Source organism: Morone saxatilis, unplaced genomic scaffold (assembly GCF_004916995.1).
Source record: "Morone saxatilis isolate NCDOM2014 unplaced genomic scaffold, NCSU_SB_2.0 Contig14, whole genome shotgun sequence".
NCBI lineage: Eukaryota > Metazoa > Chordata > Actinopteri > Moronidae > Morone > Morone saxatilis.
The window spans coordinates 10,381,804-10,396,696 of NW_023339696.1; the positions used below are offsets into that span (position 1 = coordinate 10,381,804).

At 39.7% G+C, this 14,893-nt stretch overlaps 1 protein-coding gene across 1 annotated transcript in view; it reads right to left on the bottom strand.

The window, feature by feature from the left end:
• The window catches only part of pitpnc1a (phosphatidylinositol transfer protein cytoplasmic 1a), a gene marked incomplete in the record, with an annotated part of 47,013 nt that extends 32,926 nt beyond the window's left edge, over positions 1-14,087 (bottom strand). The window contains 1 exon segment of the mRNA XM_035655783.1: positions 13,527-14,087. Coding sequence (XP_035511676.1) covers positions 13,527-13,574 — 48 coding nt within the window.
• Between the last annotated feature and the right edge of the window lie 806 nt (positions 14,088-14,893).

Sequence of the window (14,893 nt, forward strand, 5' to 3'; positions counted from 1 at the left end):
AGAGATATTTTGGACTCAATACAATACGTTTACAAGAAATATTAATACACCTACGACAATAACTGCATATGATATTGATCTCGTTAATTATTTCAGATAGTTACATATCTTTGACTTATTCAGAGCGCTTTGGAACTATCATAAGAGCAATGTCTTCCATTTATTCTCCCTGTTCTAACTTTATTACATCAAAAGTAGAACAGTGAAGGCAGTTCTATGTAAAATGTCGAATGATTATATCGATACGATTGCATCCAGAATCCAACAATTATAGTCATCATGATAAATATATAACTCTGAATTTATTTCTCAGGCCCTCCAAGTCGTTGCCAGCCCTCTCTTTTTATTACAATTTGGTTGACTGTGAACCCAATTGTTGATACCTGCCAATGAACACCCGTCCAATGTGCTCTGGCCTGGCTCAGAATGTGATAAACCATCGCATCATGATCCCATCAGACACAGTATTCATTGGGTCATGATCCGCGTCTAGAGAGGTGAATCTAAAACACGAACCAAATCGTCGTGTATGCCCTTTTATCAGATAACCAACATTATAAATCCATTACAAGAAGATGTGTTTGCAATCTCTCCGCTCTGCTGCACCTGTGCTTACATCATCAACACCTACCCACACCACACATCACCATCACACAACAAAACACAATACTATCCAACCCCACTACACAACAACATCCACAACACACACACACACAGACACCCACCCACCAGCAGGATGTTTAAATGCAAACAATTGTAAGTGAATCTTAATCAGTAACACTCAGAATGTAATCAAGTAGAAATTGGCTCTTCATGGGAGAGGAGAGTGGGGATAAACTATAAGATACACTGAGCCTTTACTGTATGGATCTGCATGAAGATTGAAAATGAGCGTGTGTATACCAGAAGTAATGTGCAAGTGTGTCTGTTTGTGATTAAAATGACAAACGATAAATTTTTTCCTCCTCTTTTGAAACCTGTGCCAATGTACTATTTCTACTAAGGTTTAGAAAAATATTCTCTTTAAGATCCAGTTGTGATTTGGTTATGATTGAGTGCAATTATTCAGACTTCCATTTTAAGGATGATGTCAACACCTTATAAAGTTTAAATTCAAGCAAAAACATATTTTTAAAAATCACCAAATGTGGAATTCAAGTGGATGAATGAATGTCTTGCACTACACAGTCACACTCTTGACAGACAGTGCACAGCTAATATAGCACAGTGTCATGGCTTCACTGGTTCTTCCAGTCTACCAGCTGACAAACAGCCCGGAGAACAAAGGATAGCCGGTGGCACAATACTCAAGTCTGAGACCAAAGCATCTAATGTAGAGTGTTTCAAGGTGTGGGGAAGTGATCTCTGTGTCAAATAAAAGTCCCAGAGAGAGACGTTTATACAAAACACTGCTGTCTGTAGTACTTTGTATACCTTTGTATAGTTTGTTCCAATAAAGTGCTTCAACTCACATTTCAATGAACAGAAAAATAGAAAGACTTCAGAAAAAAAAGCAGCTTATTTTTCACCATTGCAGGTTTTTACAACAAGTATTGTAATGGGGTTGTCGTTATGCTGTCGAGGAAGGTGTGGATGGTTTATGGATCCTGCCTTCTGTTAGGGTCTGGCCACATCAAAAGCAATGTCATCCCTGGCTAGGCAACAGGGAAAATATCACTGGAATGATCCCCCCTCGATGTCTCTGAATGCCTCTTCCACTGATTGCAGAAGAGGCATTCAGAGACATTGAGGCGGACGCACACTTTCCAACGCTAATCTGCAAAGAATTGCTCAATCGAATTGAGAAACTGAGAGTATTTCCCAGTGATGGCAAGAAATTTCATTCTTGAACAAAGTGTCTAAATGTCAGAAACAGTGTGTAGTGTTTTGCAAGAAGTGTGTTGCAGAATTGCAAACAAAGTGCAAATGGTAAAAAGTAATTTTACTTTTGGTGACTTTGTTAAAGGAAGGGATGGTTACAAAGCGATTTTGAGGCTTTGGTGTGATCTGCAAAACTATAAATCATATCTGATTAGATATAACGAAATCTAACAGCATATTCAAACAAGACTGATCATTTAAACAAGTATCACAGTAGTAGTAGTGACTTATGTTGACAAAAGGGCCGTAAATGACTTTGTTCTGGTTTCAGTTTTTTTTCAGCTTTTATTGCCTTTATTTGATATGGACAGCTGAAGACAGACAGGAAAGGGGGCAGAGAGAGGTGATGACATGCAGCAAAGGGCCACAGGTCAGATTCGAACCCTGGGCTGCAGAAAGGACTGACTAAGCTAATCGGGCACCCGGGCGGAGGTATTCTTGATATGAAAATTCATCGTGCACAGTGGTACTTTCACTATTGATTGTAAAGTGAATGAAAGCAAACATAATGGGAGACATGGATACAAAAATGTACAGTAGGCTTACATCACAATAGATAGAGAAAGGTTTTACAGCACCTTCTTAAACACACACATAAAACCAGACACACTCACATGATCTTCAAAGGCAGTCAGCCTTTACTATGAGAGTGTCCGTCACCTCTGTGCCAACAATAGCTGTCACACAAGAATAGTATATGAAAATAAAAATGCTTCCAAAACTGGCATAAACTATGTATACATACACTATATTTCACCTTTTAATCAAATGATGGTTTTGGACAGAAGGCCACCATGTGTTATGTTTGTCTACTGAAAAATTATAGAGATACATAAACAGTGAGGAAAAGATCATTTTAAAATGTGGAAAACAGTTTAACAAAAAATAGCGCTGCAAGCAGCTCCACATCACTGCAATTAAATAGCAATTTGGAGATTGGAGTATAACTCCAGATCACTGCTGAAAAGAGCAACAGATGCCAGAGGGAGAAAAAAGGATTCATGCTGCTGGCCACCTGCGCCAATGACTCTCACTAGCTGCACAGGAATGTTGAGTCAGGGAAACAGGAATAAATACAAAAGATGAAAATATTGTGGGAAATACAAAAGGAAGGACATACAATTTGAAGTATGCCATAATTACCTTGTGTTCTAAAAGATGAGAAGGGTTTCATTCCTTTTCAGTGGGTGGTTTAAAACTTGTCCAACTTGTACTCTTTGTGAACATGCTTGACCACATGAGGTAAGTCGAAAATGTTCACCATTTTCAAGTAATGTATCAAAACACATTAAAATTATTAAATGTGTGTGAATATTATAATTAAAATATGTTCATGTGACACGACAGTTAATGTTATTACTTGTGTGCCCATTAGCAAACTCTCTTCCTCTGTTGTTCCTCAGGAAAACCAAATGGCTGTGTGGGTCAATTGGGTTCAAACTTCACAGGCACACACACAACCTTGACACACATACATAAGGCCACTTCATCATCAAGGAGATTTCTAATCAGTCGTGAGCTGCTGATGTTCCTATAGCAACCAGGGACACTTGCACCAGTTATTCTAGTATGCACACAGTGTATCTGTGCATACGCCCACACACTGACTGGTACGGACAAACATTTTATACATTGTGTGTATGTGTGTGTGTGTCATAGTCAATACATGCCATATCTATTCAGGCTTCACAATAAGCACTCCCTTTGACATGCTGAGAAGGTTAATGGCACATGCAAAGAGAGAGCTGCACGTTACACACGACACCGTAACTACATCTTGGTGATGACCAGGTTGATTGGCTTTATTCCAGCGCAGCGAACGTCTCCTAATTACCCTTTGAAAGCAAACTCTTTCAAAGGATCCAATGATAATTATGCGGCTCGTTAACGGAATCGGTCGAATCTATGGCTTTGATTTGCTAAAGGAAGTATTTTAATTGGTGGAACATGAGCCACCAGAATAAAAGTGCTACTATGATTAGCATCTGCATCTGTGTGAGAGAAAACATTAATGTGCAAATGCAGATCTGAAAGTCCAAATTAGCATTTTATGCTTCTTCAGGCTGCCCAAAAGTGAACATAAACTGCTCTCGTTCGGCCTGGAAGAGCGATTTATTTTTCCTACGCTCTGCTAGAAGACCACGTGTTGCAGCACAACTATGCTGAAATGTTCTCCCAAACTCAACCAATCAACTTGCTTGACACTCAGGTCCGAAGACACCTTTCTCTGTGTAGGTCGAAGCCGATTTCAGTTTAAGATGCTTAAACTTTGCAGATCTGATTCCTGTTTTAACTTAGATTGAAGACTGAATATGTGACTAAAATACTTGTTAGGATGGATATTTTCTTGGAGACACCAGTTAGAGGCAGCATTTATCATTCTGTAGCAACCTCATTGGGGGAATTAGTGTTATTTTTAATATAGCAAATGACTGCGCCACGCCACTCCCCATTATCATAAAATCAGTCTGAATACATATACAATCCTTCACCGATCAGAGTGCACAATGTGTCCTGATGCATTGTGATCACATTATAGTGTGGCATACCCAGCTGCTCCCCTTCTCATGCTACATCTTTCCTACCACCTGTCCCATAACTCTACTGACACATTCACAATGTGGCAGCACAGCTTCTATTCTCAGTAGCTATTGTTTCTCCTTGTTTAGAGAGGATGTTGACAGTAAGTAGGGTTTAGGAGGACAGGAAGAGAGGAGGTGGGGTACGGGGAGAAACAGAGGGACAGGCAATTAAGAGTTTCCTGTTCAGATAAGGTGAATAGCATTAGCTGCCCATTAAACTGGTAGGAGTGCAGCCTGCTCTGTGGCACACTCAAGTACATGCAGGGATTAGTGTCACATCAGTGTTGTAGTTATCAAATATTCAAATCCAGTCTGACTTGCAAACATTTCAAGTCACCGTCAAAGCAAGATTTACATGCTTCAGTTCATTTCATCCATGCTACTACAAATTAAAGGTCCAGTGTGTAACATTTATTTTTAAATCAACAGGAAGTTGACATCCACTAATAAATGATTAACCATTTAATCATTTTTGTTCTTCCCATTCATGAGGGGAATTATTAGAAACACCTCTGAATATAATGCAGTGTAGTACAACACCACAGCTAACTATGACCTCAGTATTAAAACATATAATGGAGTGATATAAAAACTTTATATAAGTAGGGATCATAAAAGAGATATGCACAGCACAATGTGTTCACTTAGAGTATCTCCCTGTTTTTGATTAAAAATGTCTTCAGTTTAGTTAGTCAGTTACATTTCTATAATTAAGGCCATAGTAATAAATATTAATCACCACAGTAATAAATATTAATCGCACATTTGGAGTGTTTGTTTTTGCATCAGACATTTCCTTAGAGCTCTGACTGGACTTGTTGATCAACATGAAGCTCTGGTAGCTCTGACAGTATAACGATCTTTATTGTTAATATTATTTCCATGCATCTCCTGCTGCACAAATCTCCTGCTTTCATTCATGGCATGGTTACGTGTTGATGACATTTATCAGTTTTTTTAAAACAGAAAATCAACTCAGGAAGGGTATCAATGCTAGCAGCTGCAGAAGTGCCAATATAGGCTGCTACATCAGCTGTTTAATATTAGATTTTGGTGTGTGCAGGTGTCCTAGGTGTTAATTAGGGGTCGGGACCCTCAGAGATCCCTGTATTTCACACACTAGTCCTCCAAACTTTCATCAACTTCAACAGATGCAGCTTCCAATTGCAATGAAAACATTATTTAATAATATTATGAGGCTTAAAGCAGCTTTGGCAACTCCAACATCTCTAATTCAAAAAGATAAAATCAGCCATGTTTTTGCCTCAGTGGACCGTTATATAACAAACTCTCAGGTGCTCCTAACTGAGTTGGAAGAACTACACTTCATCTGGTTTAAGCTACACTCAGAGATCATATATGAATGTTCTTACTTCAGGCTACATCTCTATTCCCAGCAGCGTTAAACACTATTTAAGAGAGACAGACGTAGTGTTTATTACTGTAAATAGGACAACAAAGGCCCCATAACCTTAGAAAAGCAGTCATTTAAACCCAAAATGTTGTCTCTTAACCTAACCATGTCGTTTTAATGCCTAAACATTGACCATAGGGCTGTCACATGATAAAACAGATTATTGTAATGGTTTTGGAGGGCAACAGACAAATGACGTCGTCCTACCCTTCAGTGTGTCAAATCAACAAAACTTATATGTCTTGTTGTAGAGGGCATTGACAAACAGCATATTCTGTTGTTTGGGGGACATTTTATGGTTTGTTTGTTTGTTTGTTTGTAGTAATGTGTAGTGTCAGCAGGACTTCTTGTTAATAAGGGGAATATTAATGAAAGAAATGTCCTGAGCTTATCCAGGTACAAGAAAAGTAAGCAGAGCTTAAAGAGCTCAAATATCCTCACTTTGCCTTCATTTCAGCATTATTCTGCTGTTGCATCTTCCATGAGATACTGCAAAATAAATAATATATAAATGAGGCTGCTATTCCCTGGAATTAAAGCAATGTACCTGGGCTCTTAGGAAGTGTCAGTACAATGTGTATGTGTGTGGTGTGTATGTGCACGCAGAGGACCATTAAAAACTGCTTCCTCTAACCCCAAAGGGTCTTTATTTGAAGCTCAGTGCTGCAATGCGTTTTAAACACACTGCTAGAGGCAGCAGTAACAAGGCACAACAGATGTCAAGCTTTGGTATGGAATGGGCTGTGGGAAGAGTTACTGGCAGAGATTCAGGTTCATTTTAAAGTAAATATATAACATACTCATTGACACGAAGAAAGGACTGTTTTTTATTGGATGCAAAAACTACACTTTGCTCTAGTTTTCAAGTATGTGCTGGAAAGACAACTGAAATCATGATCCTTTTGTCCCTTATTTAACATGTATTTGTTTTAAATCAAACATTTTATTGTTTAATCCTCTGACCTACTGCTGCAGGCTAACTAACAATTTCTCCTATCCTCTAGGACCTTTATCTTCACTAAATCAAAAAGAGCTCACACCCAGGCTTTTTCACCCTTTCACTGTCTTGCTGTGCTTTGTGTGTCATTTGTGAACCAAGGGCATCTTTGTTTGGGTTTACTTTTTGCAACTGGCAAGAACCAGATCTACTTTGGTATAAAAGGGGTCCACACTTCTCTTCCCAATAGTTCCTTGTTTGGAGCCGCAGTTACAGTGTTTTCTCTCCTCCTTTAGGACACTATCATGTCTCACCTGTCCAGTAGTCATTCTGGTTCCCATAACTTCCAGTCACCTGATCAACTGTTCCTACACAACTGCTCTTAATTTAGTCTACTATAATTAGAAAACTATTTACCGGATCATTAATGTTGCTATGTAGCATATGTGCCTGCTTGTCTGTTCCAGTATGTAACCTCGCCTCGCCTTCTCAGAATATTGCCTCAAAATCTTTACTCTGCCTGACTTATCTACATGTGATACTGAGGCGTTCAGTGCCCTTATGGTTCTATCTGCCCTTCTTTCCCTGTGGGTATTTCAGACATGTTTACTCTCTACTGTATGTGATTTACTCCACTAAACTCTGTTCAAAGGTTTAGTTTAACATTTAGGAGGATTTATTGGCAATGGAATGTAAAATTCAGAGGTATGTTTTCATTAGTGTATGATGACCTGAATATAAAAATTGTTGGGTTTTCATTATCTTAGAATGGGCTGTTTTTATCTACAGAGGGAGGGGGGTCCTCTTCTGCAGTCTGCTATGTTGAACCACCATGTTTCTACAGTAGCCCAGAACAGAAAACAAAACACTGGTTCTAGATAGGGCCTTTCACGTTTATCATGGGTTTTGCAGCCACCGTAGTTCCTCCTACATGTTTCGAAGGCTCAGAAAAAAAGAAACGTTATATATATGTTTTGACAAGATCCCTAGAAGTAGTCCTTTGATTTGGAGCAGCTGCAGACCGGTGAGTCTGGGTAGCCTTGTGTGCCTTACTCCGTCTTATGTTGTTCCTTGCGGGCAGGTGAAAAGAAGCAGCTGGCAACACTAAGTGTCATGGAGGTAGCTCATGTCTGTCTACACCCTCCGCAAGCTGACAGCGGACAACACAGTAACAACAACCACAATTTAACGGAAAATGGGCATTACAGCCGTCTGCAGACATGTTTGGGACTATCCAACTAACAGACACAAGGTCCCTATAATTGCTTCTGGTCATTGCTAAAGCGAAGACTCCATTACACTCCTACACAATCCATAAACCCACTATGTTATATGAAAAACATTGACATCTGAACAGCAAAACTTCTGCAGGTTAAAATGTGAGGATGAGGAAGAGTCACATAAGCCAATGATACAAACACAAATATACAGACACAAGAACATATACCCTCTCTGTGGTGACTTGCCACTGCTTCACTAATTCAGTACACCAAAATATGAATCCTCCAGACCTCTGTCTCATCAGAAAATCACACAACACCCAAACACAAACACTGTGATGTAACCCATTAAAATTGTTATTTAGTTTGAACACAAATATCGCATAAATTGGCATCCACTGCCCATTATTCCCCAAATGATCAGCCCTGCCGAACACCATTTAATGCACTGATGAATGTAGTGCCAATGTTACAGGATCCCAAAATAATGCATTACAGAGAAAACAGCAACACACACAGCAACGCACAGAGAAAGGTTCTCATCCGGAGAAGCACAGAAAATTAGCTTTAATAGAGAAACCATAATCTGAGACAAAGCTTGTGCGCAATAACATCGAAAATACCACCAGGGTTTCAATTATCTGCACAGTGGGTGCTGTTCTATGAGGCAGCATGCTGGCAGCTGGATAACTAGAAATCAGGCAAATGGAAGCAATTTAAGTAATTGCATGCAGATAAATAATCACACAGACTGCAGGTAGAGAACTGATGAACTGATCCCAGTGGGGGAATGAAACAGTCATATTGAATCGACTATTGTTGGAAGATATACACAAATTACACACATTGAGTACAGACCGTTGAACCCAGCCCAACAGCGAAAGCAACTGATGCAACTTGTTACTGGAAAACATTAGCAGGTGACATACAGTACGGTTCATTCAGAAAATATCTGGAGTTTCTTACAGTTACTATGATGCGTTTGGACTAATGAGGAATGAGGAATGAATGGCTGTTTTCCTGTGATGTCCTCTACATCATGGAGAGGCATTATCAGAGGTGATCTTTAAGGTTTTTAATGAAGAACCAAGGCCAATCTGATAAGTAACTTAACCACTAGCACTGACGGAAAGTGGAACCAAGCTCCATTTTAATGACTCAGGGGGCTAATTTAGACTAGTGCCTTTAGTAAATGATGAGGGCAAACAGGCACTTCCCCTGTCTTTTAACAGTGCAAAGATGATGTTCTTGTTCTCTCAATCCATGTTGCAAAGCTCATTACTCAGGAGCTGATCAAGCAAGCAGTAAGGGCAATTCAACTGCTGCTCAGGTGCAGAAAAGACAGTGAATGTTGATTAATTGCGGAAGAAACTGCATGGTAATTAATGAGGCAGTGAAAGCATTGCTCAATGTAATCTGAAAAGGAATGTCAGAATGAATCTTCCATAGCTGTATGTGAGATATGTTTTAGTGGGTACTGAAGATATCATTAGACAGCAATCAGGAACAGTAATGGATCCCTTTGGAGAAACTAGTTTGTATTGTTCTAGCGCAAAGGTATATTAGAAAAAGATACAGAGAATAAAAATAATGAAATAGAAGCAAATAAATCAGATGAGAACACTTGATAACAGACATTTTCAACTCAGTACAATACTAATGCATAAAAGGGGTTTTAGCAGCAGTACACCAAACCAGATTTACCAGTTTTGACTTTAATAAATGTAGTTTTACTAGAACTTAAAGGAATAAATTAACATTTTCTCTCTTGCTGAGAGTTAGTTGCTAAGATTGACAAACAAAACAAACAAAATCCACCTAACAGCACGTTGTACCGATACCAACGTATAAACAGTAAAGAAACATTAGAAGAACACACAAGATATAACATGTTTATTAGTGAGCTACTGTACAGAGATGCTGGTAGGATGTTTTTATTACTGTTAGACAGAGCCAGCTAGCTGTTTCCCCCCTGTGCTAATCACGGTGTAGGGATGCCACATCCTTAAACTGCCTCAATATCTGTATATTGTATACAAAATCATGCTGATTTAGGCAGACTCAGACAGTTACCCAAAGCAATCAATCACCTTCTCAACACACATGCCTTCTCTCTCTCTCTCTCTCTCTCTCTCTCTGGCTCATCCTTTGACGTCTGGCAGATCATCTGAGTAAGCATGTTTCTCTCCATCTGGTGTGTGTGAGCCAGGTCACTGTCTGGCTGAGCCATGAGCTCCTCGGGGAAAAACGAAGGAACAGGCTTCCCGTTAGTCAGAGTCTCTCCTCTGGGGACGTAAACAAGATTTTGGGACTGAGCCTAGAAGGGCTGTGGGGCATCTCAGTGTGCAGGGACACAAACAGACATATGGAAACCCCCAGAGACTGACCTTACACTGACTGAATGAAGTCACTGTAATCAAAACAGGTGTCAGTCTCTCATGCTGCAGTAGAAGATAAGCTTCCATTGAGGCTGCTTAGTGTTAGCACTATACTTCACGCAAGAAGGCAGAGACCATTGCAAGAAAAAGTCTTATGTATCTATGTCATTGTTATTTTAGGATTTACACATCCTTTTTGTCGTTTGTATGTTTGTTGATTCCAAACTTCAAAAAGCTTCTCTCTTTCTTTTACTAAAAGGAACATCAAACACAACTGGAAATGGATTCAACAATAAATTCTGTGAAGTGACTTGTTTGGGTTTTTTGTCTGACTTTTTCTTTCTTTCTGTGGCTACAAAATGACTGACATGATCACAAATGATATGAGCCTTTGGGTTTATATTGTGACATATACATCCTCTGGCCTCTCTCATCCTATTAAAGGGACTGAAATGTTTGCAGTGTATACCAGCAGAGGCACTAAGACAGAAATACTTTTCATTTCAACTGTGACAGATAATGTTGATCTAAGAACATACAGTATCTAAACTGAATCTTCACACACACAAATACAATTAGAGGAGAAACCTCAAGATCAATGAAACTAAAGTGACTGTGAAAATCAAAGTCCACCATCAAACTATGTCACATGCCTGTTTAACAAATAACATTCATACTGTAATTAACATGAATTTAACAATGTAGAGCTACATGTTAGTCCTAAATGCACTGAAGCAATATAAATCACACAAATAAATGCACATCATGAACAGAATACTCGGAACCTTGCATATTATCTGCATGAAAGAAAAGAGCACTGCAGCTTTTTCTTTGTAAAATAACCCCCCCCAACAAACTGAATTGCCCTTCTACCATGAAGAGATCATCATGACAGTGTCTCCAATTTGTTTTCTCAGCAGTGCTTCAACTTAATCGCCATTTGAAGAGTCTCCTGCAGAGCCTATTGAGGATTGCTGATGACAACACTGAACTTTTGACTTCTACTACTATCTAGTCATGTCTTTGTGCAACAAAACAGTTCACTTCACTACGAGACTCATATTCATCTGAATAGGAGCATGTTGCTCTCATGCTGCAATGCCATTCGAGGAGATTCTGATTTGTGACTCTTATAAGGGGGTTGTGTAAGCAATGCATACACTATAACCAGGACACCAAAGCACTAAATGAGTCATTACTCATCATAAATCCAAGGAAAAATGCATTATACTGATTGTGTCTGAAGTGTTTTTAATGCGTCCAATTTTGACAGGAGCACATAGCAGCAGTACAGGTGACAGCACCACTGAAAGAAAATTGACACTTGAAACTGTCATTGGTTTCTGCTGAACTGAATAGTAAAGAGCAGTAAATGGGTTTTCTTGTACTTTGTGTTTGCATTGGAAAATCATTTTCTAAACACTCCTTTAAGCTGGGAGAGTTCCACTCATAATTACTGTTTTGTCATTCCCAGTTCTTCTGATGATGAATGTATGATTTATGTGTCTGTGAGTGTGTGGGTGTGCACTTGCATTGCTGCAAAAAATTAATAGATTACAAATGTCCATTTTTCAAGTAAATTACAGATCAATAGAATAGGTCAGATCCCATTATCATCATTGGGGTTATCATCAACAACAGATGTCAGCCATATTGCCATAAGACAATACGTGATAAAGCAGCATCCTGGTAAAAAAAATGTTAAGGTCCCAAAGCAGGACAATCGGGCAAAATAAGCATCAATAGATTTCAGGAGAGGCTGTTCAAGTACTGATGACTCCAATTGTATCCTCACTCAGCCAACCTTAAAACACAACAATGGGCTTTGCTTGACTGTAGTGAAGGCTGTATCTTCACAAACTCCACAGTTGACTTATTCACAATTTATTGGTAGTGACGCTGTAAACCACTATGGTAACACACTTATTCAGAAGTGCACTGACTCCCAGTGACATCTCGTGTCACACCATAACCTGGGTTAAATGGTGTGTAAAACCTTTATGACACAGGTAAACTCAATAAAACACCTCAAATGGAACATCTGTTGTTTAGGTTGAGGTAACACTGGAAAGAATGTGTTACACCTCTTATAACATCACATACCACCACTGTATGAAAAAAGTATAGACACGACACAAGGGTGCCCATTCATGTGATCAATGCCAGTCCATAAAAATGTAGAACAGATGAAGGACAGACAGGAGCAGGACCAAGCAAAAATCAAATAACTACAGTCAGAACTGAGCTGAGCACTGAATGTTCAAGAAAAAATGGATCTTATTGGCACTGTGAAATGTCAAAACACAGCAGAATATCTCTTTTGTTAAGCTGCTTCTGTGTCACGGAGACCTGAGGGGTACTTCGGTCCGCAGATGAGCTCTCCCTCATCCTTTCTTTGACCTTATTCCCATCTCCAAACACAAATAATGTGTGTGAATGTGTCTCTACAACTTAAATATGATCAGAAGTATGCACAGAGACAGAGCAATATACTTTATAATGCATAAGCATCAATTCCTGCAACATAAAAATAAGGAATACAGAGGTAACACCTTTGTATCCTTATAATTCGTGATGGAGGCATAATCAAAAATGAAGAGTGGTGTTTGAAAGAGAAGAAACAGAACAAGAGCTGCGAGCTGAGGTAGAAAGGTTTTTTTCTAATCTACATACATTACTCTGAACCACTCACAAAGCACCACAATCCAAACACTCAAAGCAAAGCAGATGCAGGATTTGTACTTCACTACCTATAATAACCACTCTGCTGCAGCTGCTGCTGTTGTTCACACTCTCACTAACAGTAACTGCACGACACACAAAGCAGCACAGGCTACTGGAGAGACAACAGCAGCTCCACCCCGCGGCGGCTACCTGAGCGCACCTCGGTGGTAGTAGCTCAATTTGTCCTTAGGTGCAAAACGATACGCGCACCACCACTGACAACTTTGCAATAATCGGTTCCACAGTAGAAAAAAAAACTACAGCAAATCCAACAAAAATGTGCTGATATGCAACTCTACTACTCTGTTACGGATCAGTGACGGAAGAGAAGAACACCAGCAGGCGGAGCAGGACACAAAACATCACAAGAGCCAAGAAAACTTCACCTACCTCCTCCACTGTGAGAGGCATGCAGATGCGGTACTCCTTCATTAACATAGTCCTTGCACAATGGTGACGGCAACACGGAAGAAAGATGGGAGGTTGCCGGACTTCAGTCTTGGGGGGGCGATCTTCAGAACAGTTATTGATTTAATTTGCACAATGAAACGATGCCACTGAGATCCACAAATTCACCCAAACCCCGTCCTCACTTCTGCATCACCTCCTGCAACGACTCCGCTATGCCTACGTGAGTCTCTACACACGCCAGATCTTTTCCAAGGGCTGCAATAACCCTGCTGTAAACCCCGGCAGCTGCTTAAACTACTAAAGCAGCAGCAGTGTCGCCTCTGGATAACGTCTGCAGAGTGGAAAGTGTAGAGAAATCACACCAAACAACCAACACAAGTCGAGCTTCCAGCGGATTCTTGCAGCAGCTCGCGTCCGGGACAAGGACTGGTCCCTCCGTGGCTCTTCAGCTCTTCGTCTAACAGTGTTCACCTGGAAAGCAGTTCCCCAAATCTATCAGCCTGCCTCATGCTCCTGGGAGTTTTTTTCCTGACAGCTCCGTCCAGGGATGCGCAGCCGTGTGGAGTAGCTGCGTAAAGAGAGAGAGAGAGAGAGAGAGAGAGAGAATAAAAAACGGTGCAACCACTGAGCTACTGTACAATAATGCATATAGTAAAAGTGTACTATAGCTCATTAGACTGAACGCGATTGATTGATTCGATATTCAATATTGGCGTTTTCATCAATAGGATCTTATTAAATGTGATCCTGCGTGTTAAAGAGCTTTAGCATCTCAAGGATGTCAATTTATAATAACAGAATAATAACCCATGTGAAAACAGCAAAGTAATTATGGGATATTAGCACCTATCTTAAAATACACAGAGGTAAACTGGTGAAGTGTAACAACAATGTGCAGCTTTGCATAACTATGTTTCATAATTATACCTCTGAATGAGTTCTTATTTTGTTTTTATGTATTATGGAGTAAACAGAACCCCATTATTTGGATTATGAGAACCACATAAATATTGTAGAAAACACATGGCATAAGTCCATGATAAGACATATAGCACATGGTCTATATACAGTATCATTAGGTATTTTATGACCCTCTCCTCTCATGGTTCTGATCATACAGGCTGTGTACAGTCTGGTTCTGATCCAAGACTGAACACAGCTGTAGAGCTGACCCTGGTGCTGAACTGGAGCTGGCCATGGTCCTGAAATTTAACCTGAATTATAAGGGTTTGCTGCTTGAATAAACTGTTTTCACATTGCCTTAACCAGCTAGAAGTATGATTTTAAAATGTGTTAAAATATATTTCAGAATTAGTACCACTTTCTAATAATAAGTCAGGATACAT